General features: G+C 37.3%; 2 protein-coding genes and 1 pseudogene across 3 annotated transcripts; all 3 read right to left on the minus strand.

Moving 5' to 3' along the window:
* Positions 1-1,802: 1,802 nt before the first annotated feature.
* Positions 1,803-4,151, minus strand: LOC148740762 (uncharacterized). Its single transcript, XM_088730483.1, has 2 exons — positions 4,032-4,151; positions 1,803-3,714 (listed from the first exon to the last, which is right to left on the minus strand). Exons 1-2 carry the CDS (start codon positions 4,081-4,083, stop codon positions 3,041-3,043), a joined length of 726 nt encoding a protein of 241 aa, XP_088586609.1. The 5' UTR covers positions 4,084-4,151; the 3' UTR covers positions 1,803-3,040.
* A 1,864-nt stretch (positions 4,152-6,015) lies between these two features.
* LOC148740763 (uncharacterized) lies at positions 6,016-9,544 on the minus strand (annotated as a pseudogene). The gene is made up of 2 exons (XR_015990694.1): positions 7,364-9,544; positions 6,016-6,385 (listed from the first exon to the last, which is right to left on the minus strand). The product of XR_015990694.1 is annotated as an uncharacterized LOC148740763 (transcript).
* Positions 9,545-9,668: 124 nt separating this feature from the next.
* On the minus strand, positions 9,669-11,584 carry LOC111337195 (uncharacterized). The gene is made up of 4 exons (XM_022943447.2): positions 11,448-11,584; positions 10,901-11,059; positions 10,287-10,403; positions 9,669-10,063 (listed from the first exon to the last, which is right to left on the minus strand). Exons 1-4 carry the CDS (start codon positions 11,542-11,544, stop codon positions 9,774-9,776), a joined length of 663 nt encoding a protein of 220 aa, XP_022799182.2. The 5' UTR covers positions 11,545-11,584; the 3' UTR covers positions 9,669-9,773.
* Between the last annotated feature and the right edge of the window lie 581 nt (positions 11,585-12,165).

A 12,165-nucleotide genomic window follows, 5' to 3' on the forward strand; every position in this document is an offset into this window, starting at 1 on the left:
ATGTAGAGCTGTTTTTCGTTGCCTTTGCAGTGATAACACTGATGACTTGAACTTGCGAAAAATGAGTTAATTAATCCCTTGCGGTTGGCCTGAATTAACAATTAAAATAATCACCAAATAGATTCTATATTGCTCTTGAATCGATTTTGAATGAAAACACCCTACACAGATAGTGAGATTGCCGTTGTCAATTCATCTTCATTTATAAGCACATTTACTCAATGGATATTTCAGCCAGGCGCAGTTATAGTTTTAGGCTGCATCCTTAGCGTGGACTTTATGATTACAACGGTTAGCTAAGACTCTTTTTCCCGGTTTCCACCATTGTTTCGGGGTATTAGGAATACACGTAAAATTAGACGCAAAGAGTTACAGCAAAAGAGTTTCCTCTGAAATCCATGTAGATTTTACTGAGTAAACGTCTCGGTTTCTTATCCTGGTTATGCAACGTGTTCAGTATTACGACAACCTCTGATCCTTTTTTGCCGAAAATGAAGGCTATAATTGTTTTATATTCATGTTTCAGATAGTCGAAGCAGTGCTTGCAAAGAGTATCTAGAACATATCTCGTCGTTTATGTAGTGATGACGTTTATGTAGTGATGACTCTGATTTCCACCACAAATCAGAGTCAATGTGGCAGTTTTTCGATAATCGTGGTTACCCTGTTTCTGTCGTTCAAGCGGGTTACCACCGCGCCCAACTTATTGATCGACATTCAGCACTACAAACGTCGCATAAGGAAGATTCCGACCGCATTCCATTCACTCTCACGTTTCACCCTCACAACCACTCAGCTAAATCCATCATTCTTAAAAACTTTAATTTACTTCAAAACGATCCAGAGACAAGCACTATCTTTGCGCAGCCTCCGCTCATTTCATTCAAATTGTTCCTCCGCTTTTAATATTACAAAAAATCCGTGCAGCTTTAACTGTTTCCCACGCATTTTAAACATGATAACAGAAGCTTCTTTCGAGTCATAACTTAATGGCGTTGCCTTATGGCGTTGCCATAAAAGCAGAGAACTCGTTGTTTGAAACTGTCTGACCGTGAAAACGGAGGAAGCAGTTAAAGCGAAGCAAAAGTCACGTGACAACAACTCCAACTTGCTCGGCAGGACAGGAGACCTGCAACGTTTAGTTCTTTGAAGTAAATTTTCTCAGTCTGAAATGATGGAGAGATCACCAGGGAATCGTGAGATTTCGATGTCTCGCATGGCATTTTCCAGCAGCCATTTATTCTTACAGCAGTGTTAACTAAAGTACGCTTATACCATCAGGTTTTACGGCAAAAATTTAGAAGTAGAAAGTCGAATTAAATCTTATGGTCAACATTATTATTGCTGAAATTGTTATTTCTCATATTTTCTCATCCAAAAATTGTAGTGAAAAGGAAATATTGTACCTTCACTTTACAATTGCTTTAATCAAAATAGTTATCGTATCGTGACAGGATGTAGTCAAGTGGAAAAGTAAATAAGAACTAGTTGTCGGGGTATTACCAGCAGCTATCAATTATCTATCTATCTTATCAAGTCACCTCAAGTTACGAAAGTCTCAGGTGAATTCGTTAACGCGTGGTTCAGACTGAAAAAAATGATTGAAAAACACATCTGAGCACACAAACATCTGAGCCTACCTTGTGAACTTCTATGGCATTTTTGGTCATTCAAGTGTTGCAGACATTCTGAAAGCTTTAGCGAAATAAAGAAAGCTAAAATTCATTTGCTCTTTCCTACATACACCAACAGAAATAAAGCAGAGACACATCTTTGGTCATGATCAAGACAACAGTAGCAGCAACTGTATTAGTTACATTTTATTTCCGAGTATCTCTACGTTGCAAGCTGATTAATGTCGATGAGAATAAAAGAAACACGCTTTTAATATAATTTCCCTTCCAGAAGCTTTCCATCCAATCCAGCCTCTTTAATTCAATCCATACCCTGATGCTTGGACAGGGACTTTTTGTGAGGATCTTTCGACAAAATGTCTTACAATAATAAATACCTTCCTTAGGACGTACAAGAAAATGCAGATTAGAATATATGGGGTTATAGTCCATGAAAAATTTTAGCTTGCACACGATTGATTTAAACTCGCCACGTGGCGAATACCTTCCCCCTTTCCCCCAGTCCAAAGGTGAAGATTAGTCGGCGATATTCCCTTAGTGATCTTCCCCTATTTCAACGCAAGAAAAGTTTTTCTTTGAAAGTTGATTAAAGAGAATGCTCTGCTGTTTCGTAGAAGAAATCCTGTTCATAAGTTGCTGTGAAGAGTTACTTCATAACCCTAAAATATTTCAAGGATGATACACACACTAGCCGCCATTTGGGTTTGCAAAATATGCTCGAATATTCGCCATTGGACATAATCTGTACTTCGAAGCTCACAATTTTCCTCGAAATTCGCTCTTAAAAAACTGTTGCCTTCTCGAGACAGTTATGTACCTAGACAACTATTTTTTTAGAAAAATGTAGGTTATTGTTGTATGTTCCAGATAGCCTAAGGAGTGCTTGTAAAGGGTGTCTAGAACGTGATCAAGTGTCTTCACCAATCTGTGGACAATTACTTATTACCAATTAATCAATATAAACTATTGATAATAAGGAAAAAAATTCGGAAAGAAAGCAACGCAAGGATAAACAGAATACCCCAGACATAGAGGATGGTAAAGGGGGGTTCAAAATCACGTTTCACGGAAAATAAATTGGCCCTTTCAGAATGCACGGGAAATAACATTACAAAAATCACGGCTCACGACGAATTACATCCTTCTTTCTCATTCACGAAGAATTATTTTGGTTCACAGCTACAAATGAAATCACGATTCACGAGAAAACAAAAAACAAAAAACACAGCCATTTTACGTTTCGCGGGAAAAAAAAAAGGCCATTGAGGAAAATACCCTTTACCACCCTCGACATAGACAAGGGAAGAAAGATGTATATTTTGTTCCTCTGGGTTAGAACAAATATGTTTTGATATTTGAACAAATATATGCTCAAATCAACTTGTCCCATACGAAATGATATTTCTCTACACGCTGAGCATACCAAATAATACTGCAGTAATAAGGATTTGTAGCGCCAGCTGAAGGCAAGAAGTCGAATTGCACATGTCACGCAGACAACACCAATAACGGCAATATGTATCATTCCTGGTATTGTTACCTCTACACAGTTTCTTGAGATCGTTGCATTGCTCCTCAGAGATGCAAGAACGCCGTTCTACAAAAAATGTTTGGAATTTTCTTTGTACTTTGGCGCAGAACTTCCCACGGGGGCAGATCATTGTTTCCTGGTTAGTGGTACACTGATCACTCGTGTAAGACGTATTTAAGGGAGTAGAATGATTAAAAACGAGACCTTCCACGGGCCCAGTGCAGTGCTCACATTGAAGACAGCGATCACCCCTATTTATATTATTATTGCACAAATTCTCTTGGCAACAAGCGTGGTTGCATTCAATGATCTTCCCTTTACTTTCATCACAGATTTCACTGACTTTAGATGTGAAGTTATTCCCGGATACGCAACCTTTAAATTCCTCCTCCCTGGTGGTTTCGTTGTCCTTTCGGTAAGTGACACGAACATGCATACAAACATCATCTTGACCATCGCAAGTGGTATTGACTTGATTCTGACTGCACTGGGTGGGGGTGTAGAGCTGTTTTTCGGTTCCTTCGCAGCTGTAACACTGATGATTTGAACCTGCGAAAAATGAACTAATTAATCTACTGCGGTTGGCCCGAATGAACAACTACATTAATCACCAAATGGATTCCATGCTGCTCTTGAATCGATCTTGTATGAAAACACCACACTCAGATACTGAGATTGCCGTTGTCAATTCATTGACAAACACATTTACTCAATGGATATTTCAGCCAGGCGCTATTATAGTTTTAAGTTGCGTCCTTAGTGTGGACTGTATGATTACAATGGATAACTAGGACGTTTTTTTCAAGGAGTTGCAGCAAACGAGTTTCCATTCAAATCCCACGAGAACCTTATAATGATTTACCTACCAGTATCTATCAAGGTGAAGAGTACGACCCAAAGAACACATCTAAAAGTCATTATGGCCGCGTAACTTTCTGAACTTGGGGCGCCACACGAACAAGTTGACACTCAGGAACTGGGTTTCAATGGCAACGTGTAGTAATTATCTAATTGAGAGTTAACTACCGGAAACTTTCAACTTTGCAGCCAATTAGAGCGTTTATACAGAGCAACGTCACATGGATAATACGCAATAAGTCTTTACGCAAAATTCATTTAAAATCTTCGCTAGACAAATAAAGAAATGCAAAATGATAATAATAAACATGCCGATGATGAAACTCAAAGAGACTATACGAAGAGACTGTGTGAAAACAGTGGAACTTGTTTGCCAGAAATATTTATTGCGTGCCTTGTTCCCACATTCCATCACAAATAGCCTGAGGATAAGGTTACCAAGGGAGGACATCACGTACAACTTGGGTTTTGACAAAGACACTGAATAATGAAATAGTACTAAAGCTACTTACCCTTCGGTCAAAAGGTCAGCTCCTGAACCTTTTTTCGAGGACTGTTCCACACGTCTAGTTTTTTGCCTTTATCGACATCCTGTTTATCACTTACGCTCGATTTGCATGGTTAGCCGTATGTTTGGTTGACCGCTTTTTTATGCCAAATTGCTGTTTGCTGGCTATTCATGTCAGAATAATCTAAATTGATGACTCATTTTGATCATAAATTATCTTTGTAAAAACATTTGTCTCTTTTTTTTTTTTTTTTTTTTGGGAAATTTCTTCCTCAAGAAGTTTGTGGGCAAGAGTAACACTTCCGTACCGGAATCAAATGCAAATAATAATGACTTAGCATTTTGTTTGAGTTCCCGGTGTATATAACTTTTTCTTTGTTTCGATCGACTTTATCAATTGAATCCTTCAGTTAAAGCAGGTGTCAGATTGCATCAGCAGTGGAAAATCGAAAATAAGTAAATCGTAAAGAGTACAAAAATAAATAGCTTTTTATCAAGTTGCTCTGATGACGATCTTTCCTTATGGATTTCAAGCATTTTTGCGGAATTCTTTCGCGAGGAGATTGAAGTTAAGATTACCCCTTTTGTGAAGTAGTTTGGATTACGGATTTAAATGAAAACAAAATGCCTCGCCACTAATTTTAACAATTATATTTCAATCTTTCCTTCGTTCGCTTTGGTTTATTTGATATGTCTCAACCATTCGAAGTAGGAGATTTCATTAAGATTTCATAAGGCAATTTTGGTTCTATCAACTGAGTTGATAAAATAAATTGGCCACCGTAAAGATTTCAAAGCTGACAAGCGTTAGCCCTTCGTCAAAACGACTAGAGAAATTGTGGGTTGGGTGTGGGTGTCTATGCAGAAAATGGAGCCACGCTATTGGTGGGAGCATGGCAACAAGAAAAACAAGAATAAATTAGTTAAATGAAAAGCGTTAGTTGATACCGTGGGAATAAAGAGTGCCGATTTGAAAGTGTCTAGCAACTGGTTTGGATGCGTCCTTGTCATACTTTTCTGCGTCGCAAAGGTGTTCTCGGAATCGGTCACGTGGAAGTCTTTCGGTTTCACTAGTGTATATATATTTTTTGCAATAAGAGCAAGTTATGCAACAGATGACATTGACAGAGGTACACGTGGAGTGATCAGTAATCTTAATGGACTATCTGCTTAGGTCCCGATATTTTCTCAACGTCATGATTGAAAGGACAAGTTTTGCAGTACAGTGTGCGAGCGCATTTAAAAGTTCCGGGTCAGTCATTAGTTGGTAGTAAACTCCTGACCAAAAAGTTGCCCATGTTTTTGTCGGTTTGAAAGAAATAAGTGTAGTTTGCTAATAGATGGTATGAGGTTCTGGGTCATTTTGAATCAATTTAAAATGTTTAGAAATGATGGATTTAACTGCATGGTAGTATGGGTAAAATGTGAGAGTGAATGGTATGCGGTCGGTATTTCCTGCTGAGACGTTTGTAGTGCGGAACAAATGAATGAATGAATGAAATCTTTATTTAAAACATGGTAAAAACATCAGTATGACAATAGAAAACAAAGAAGAAATTCATCTTAAGTAAAATTTTCTATTAACTGGTTTACATATTTGCCGTGTGGGAGCCCAATACAGAAAGCCATTTATCAATTCTTCTCTTGAAGTTGCGTAGAGATTTGGTAGTGCGAATATCCTCAGAAAGATCGTTCCAAAGAGAAGCTCCACTAGAAGCCCACTAGGTCTTTATAAGCCCACTAGGTCTTTGCGATCATGGAGTAAGAACTTGTTAGTGATTCTTCGCTCCAAGTTTAAATCTTATGGCGATCGCGCCTTTTCTGTCTTTGCACCTAGGTTGTGGAATGACATTCCTGAAACCATAAAATGTAGTATAGATCTTAACACTTTTAAGCGTAATCTTAAAACTTATCTTTTTAAGCGTTATTTTAATGAATGATTACGTTTGATTATTATTTTACTTTTTACCTTGATTGTAAAGCGCCTTAGAACTTTTGGATAGGGCGCTATATGAATTGTCATTTATTTTTATTATTATATTATTATTATTATAACTGAAGCTACGCGTCAGGAAGTCACTTCTTGGTTTCGGCAAGTACAACCTTTGGCTTGCGCCACGAAGATCAAGCTGCAGCTTGAGTGACAAAAGCACGAAAGCCACGTTTCCGAAAAACTGGCACATTTTCTTCTATTCGCGTTTTTTCTTTTTTATTTATTTATTTATTTATTTATTTATTTCTATATATACAGTTGACAGGTATCACCACATGCGTTACAAAGAAAGTCGCCAAAACAGAGTTGAAAGGACCATTGGCGACAAAGCGGCTACAGAAAAATGGGAAGGAGACTTCATACGGTATATTATATTTTATTATCCTTTTTAATTACCTTTTAATTTTTTTATAATTTTTCCTTTTAATAATGGCCCATGCTTAAGCATAAAATTCGATCTTCATCTGTTATGCATTTCCGTTAATGAACTTTAGACCCCAAAATCACACACAGTACACCTGGGCCGCTTGTATCATTGTCAAATTGAACGGAATAAAATATTTCCTCGTGGCCTTGTACTTAGAAAATCATTTGAATATATCAACAAAGTTGAAATGGTAAATTGGCCACCGTTGCGATTATAAAAGCTGACGTTTCGAGCGTTAGCCCTTTGTCGGAAGGGCTAACGCTCAATGATGGCTAACACCTAGGCTAACGGCTATGTAGCTGCTACTTCGAAGGGACGAATTTGTTGCTTTTAATGAGGTCGTTGGACTGATGTATGTGTCTACTTGTTTTTCTCTAAAACTAAAAAGGTCTAAGATTGAGATTTTTTTTACCTATCTGGAAATTTCAAAGGCATCCTCAGCGACTGAATGTCTACATCTGATGTATGAAAACAAGAATATGAAGCAGCTGGTGTAACCTTGCAAGTAAGTAGTTACAGAGGTTTCTCTGATAGCATTTGACTTCACATTCTACTCCAAGATTCTGCTCACAGTAGCCCTGGGCTTGGTATTCTTGGCAGGTGAAGTCAGTTAAGCACCCTTTTGCCTTGTAGTCATGAGGAGTGGGAGATGAAAGTTGCACAGCGGTTTTCTTCTCCAAAACAGATTTGCTCTTTTTGGTTTTCAGTGCAGTCATTCATTGACAGGAAACTCGAGCATTGCAAACAAGACAACATTTCGTTCCCTTTTCCTTAAAAAAAAAAAATGGAGAGAATGAAAAAAGATACTCTTAATTATTCCCACTGCTGCGTAAAATTTAGTTAAAGTGACGGCGCTTTGGTGTAAATTAGCATTTATTGCATTTCTATGTGATTAACACAATAAATTTCCCCATAGCAACTTAAGAACACCTCCTGTCGGCGGATACTACAAAAGCGGCAGTTAGAGCCGTATGTACGTGTTTTTACTCCCTCTAAACTTTTCTACTCACTTACTCATTAAAAGCCAGTTAAAAATTCGAGACCCTCTTTGTAAAAAGGGTTTATCAAGGCTTAAATTCGACCATAGTTTAGGGCTTACTATCATGAAGAGGAAAAGTGACCAGAAGCAACACAAAAAACTTTATGATGAACGCAATTTCCTTCACAGAGAGCTCCGTTATTTAGATGAAAATGTAAAGAAAATGCCCATATAAAACAGGGATTGACTTTATTTACCTCGTTATATTTATTAAGCCTCCCAAATGAGGGTGATTTGTAATAAAAAGTTACTTGAAACAATGTCAAAAAAGGTAAATAAACTAAGGTAAGTAAACTAAATTAAAAGCTGTCGACAAAGAATTCAATGCCGTTAATGTTGTCTTTCTTTAAAACGGATTTATAGGCTAAGCCTTAACCCAATTTTATTTCCTCACTTTGTGCTCTCATTTGTCTTAAAGGGTAAATTATAAGTATATTTGAGTTCATTGTTTGTTTTATTGGAAATAATTTTTGTTAGCATTTTGTTGACATAGATAAATGTTGTCTTAAGATTCCGTCAGTAAAAGCAGTTTCAACACACCTATGGACTGTCACTTTTTCCAAGGGCAACGTGATACAGCTTAAAGTTGTAAGTAAAAAGCAAAATATTATTTTCTATTTGGACTTTTTTTTTCTTAATAGATGAAGAATAAAAATAAAGGGAACCTAAATCCTCACTTAGGAGACAAAAGAGTTGAGCGAGAGAGAAAAAACGTCATTTTCGTTTCTTTCGATAAGAAGGCAAACAGATGCTGTTCAGAACCGAAGAACTTTCCAAGACTCAGCCAGTTTACAATCCCACAATCCCACACTCGACTTTGTGTGGATGCTACTTTCACTCTGGGCCCATTTATGTCGCACAATCTGTATTTTCGTCTCAAATGGGAGTTGTTTTAAGCAAGTTGTGCCCTCAGTAAGGCGTTTTTTTATCAAACGAGCTGCTGAAGGAACGAAGACCAAAGTCGAGATAGCGATGGTAATCGAGCCTGGAAATAGGAATAAAAAAAGAGAAAAAATTCTGATTGTTTAGTCCCTAATGAATTATAGTACTGCAACTACGCTAATGAGCTAATAAGTCGCGTAATGTATGGTAGATAATGTCGGTGTCTGACTTCAACGGATTCGCAAAGACTTGCCGAAATTGGAGAATTTGAGTTGCAACTTTAAATTTTGCTAGAATTTTACACCGAAAAAATTATTTTGGAGAATTTGGAAATAGAATGAATAAAAAATTACATTGTTTAATTGAAACGTGAGTACATATCTCAAGGTTTCAACCCCCTGAGTTACTTCCAACAGCCTTTAGACAGATAATCATCTGTAATTCAGGTTCACAAGGTTCATTTAGAAATTAATTTTCCACAAGAATTAATGGCGACTTGAAATGGAGAGAAAAAGATCAATTCGAACGTTTATCACCGGCATAGGTTTGGTATGGTAAAAATTCTGTTATCCTTATGATTGATATCATCTTTCATTTGGTATTATTTTTAGGAGGCTGCAGCTATGTCAGCGGTCATTCTTCCCGTGAAGCTCGTGTCGGGCTTTTATCAAATATATCTTAATGCAATCACAATTATCTTTTATGATGTTCTATAGAGGAGTGACTAGACTGAGTAGCGATTGGGTAATGAAAAAGCGAGATGAGTCAGATAAGATCTGTATCATTGAGACAAGGGTCAAAATTAACCACTGCAACACATTTTTATTCAAACCAGGGAATAAGTTCCCAATCATTGAAATTCACAATCAGCCAACAACTAAGTCTGCCTTTCTCAAATCCTTCACTTAGCTCCCATACTTTCATCGTTGCAAAGGCTTCCTTCACAGCAGTTTAATTCGCACTCGATACTTGGATCGCCTTCAATGTGTCCATTTTGACAGAGAGAAGAGCAGTATTCTTCCGTGATACACCCTTTACGAAACATGGATCTTAGTTCTCCTTGATAGGCAAACATGACCCCACAACGGTTTTCTTTGGGCGAGCATTGCTGCTGTGTCTGACTTTCAATGCAGTCGGCCATTGAGGAGTTGCTGATACACGTAAAGCAGAAGTTGTCCTCCACGGCACTTCCTAAGATGTCAAAAGGTACATAAAGATGCCACGTTGAGAAATAGGCATCATTGTAAGACAAAAACAAAAATCACGCGTGACTCATGTGCGGTCCAGACAATTGCAAATATTTTGCTTTGCGAATCCGACAGCGCTTAATGTTTTGTTTCAAATCCTGCTGCGCTTTACACAAGTAATATCATCTCGAAATAAGAAAGGTGATTCTTTTTACACAGTTACTGACCTTCGTCATCAACACCATTGCACAAGTCTCCCGAGCAGCACTCTATGTCACATTCCACTCCCTCTTCTTGGCCACAGATATCGGCTGCCCGATCGCAAACAGCGCTAGCTGAGCAATCTTTATTCATAAAAAGACAAACAAAGGGAGAAAAGTAAAAAGTGAATGGGAGGTGGATGGGAGAAAGCTAGAAAACATACTGGTTCTTGAATACCAATAGACGGCGCCAGTGAACTGAAAACGTCAAATTTGATTAAGTCTTTGTGGATAACGAACACCCTGAGTTTCTTGTTCGATCATATCTTATTACTCTGTATATCATAGATCAAATGAATAAAGGCTGATAGTTTCGAAAGAAACTGTTTGGGGCTGCGTCGGTGGGAGTAACGAAATAATAGATCAAAGTGATAATGAGAGTGGGAAATTTTTAGAACGACTTCTTCTAAAACGGTTCTCAGAATAGGCATGACCCTCAAAGGCGAACTGAATATACCATTTCAACATTTTAAACTAAAACCAACCTTTCAAATTCTTCTGAAACGGACCTCATAGTAAATTTCATCTTTAAAGGTAAGCCGAATGGAACATTTGGAGATTTTACCAAAATTAATACAAACCTTTTGTAATCGATTGCTTTGACATGCCGTCGATTTCATACTTTGCCTCCAAAGTGATACATCGGTCTTGCTCAGCTCCACACGTGGCCTGAGTCGCCGTTGATGCGCAATTAGCTGGAGATAAGAGGCTTGTGCACTGATAGCACTTCAAGCTGCTCACTTGGTAAGAAGTAGAAATAAAGAAGTGGTAAAATAAGAGAGAAATGGTAATAAAGAAATAGTTAAATAAGAAAGACATCAGTTAAGGTTCGAAGATGAGAAAGATGATAACGAAATGAGAAAGCTTATTATTTTGTACGCTCTAAGTGCACCCCAACATTTCAGATAACTCGATTAATTGAAAGTGTAAGATATAAGAAGGACAGACTTGAAAGGCGAAAGTTGTTTTAGCAAGATGGTTGAATAGTCAAGCTCCAGTATATGAGAGTGCAATATGAAGAAGAATTTCAAAGAGTTCGACAAGAGTGTTTTTTTGGCCCGAGGTTCTCCACAGTGTTGTTTCAGCAAAACGATGCAATGTACGACGCGTTCTATTTTAACATATTACCTTCCAACGTTCCGAAAAGCAGCATAAGGAAGGAAATCGCAGCGAACTTCATGTTGTTGATCGTCATCAGACCAAAGTCAATTTGACACAGTGTCATCCAGGAAGTATTTTATTTTTTTATTTCTTTAACCAGCTGGCTGCTTTAAGTGCTTTCCAAATTTACAGAGCAGGCTGAGTGATTCTTTATTAAAAGATTAATTGCATTTTTATTTCAAAGCTAAAAATAGAGTAAAAATAGTGATTACTAAGGAATGGCACGCTGATTGGAGGCCTTCACGCGAACTTCCGAATATTTTCGACTCTCGTTTAAATTTGAGGATTTGATATTTCATGAGAAAGAATGATAAATTAACAGTAAGAAAATAAACTGGGCGCTTAGAAGCCAATTGAATCAAGTATTTACATTCATTAAACTCGATTGAGCATTTTCTCTAAGCCAGATGTCTAACAGATCAATTAACACATTTCGTTTAATTTCCTATCTTCAAAAGATGCAGCGAAAAAGTTCGCTTTAAAATGAAAAAATTAATATAAAAAAGAGGCACTTCATATTACTGCCCCTTTTCAGTTAAAGAAAAACTCTCACCTTTCAAAATAAAAAAGATAAGGTAAAGCAATTTCGTAATTTCTGATAAATTGAGTAACAGCAGTAGTAGATATAGCAATTGTTATTAAAATGCAAAACGATTTATATGAAATTTGAGATAAAGTTAAAGGC

The sequence above is a fragment of the Stylophora pistillata genome, chromosome 1, assembly GCF_964205215.1.
Source record: "Stylophora pistillata chromosome 1, jaStyPist1.2, whole genome shotgun sequence".
Taxonomy (NCBI): Eukaryota; Metazoa; Cnidaria; class Anthozoa; order Scleractinia; family Pocilloporidae; genus Stylophora; species Stylophora pistillata.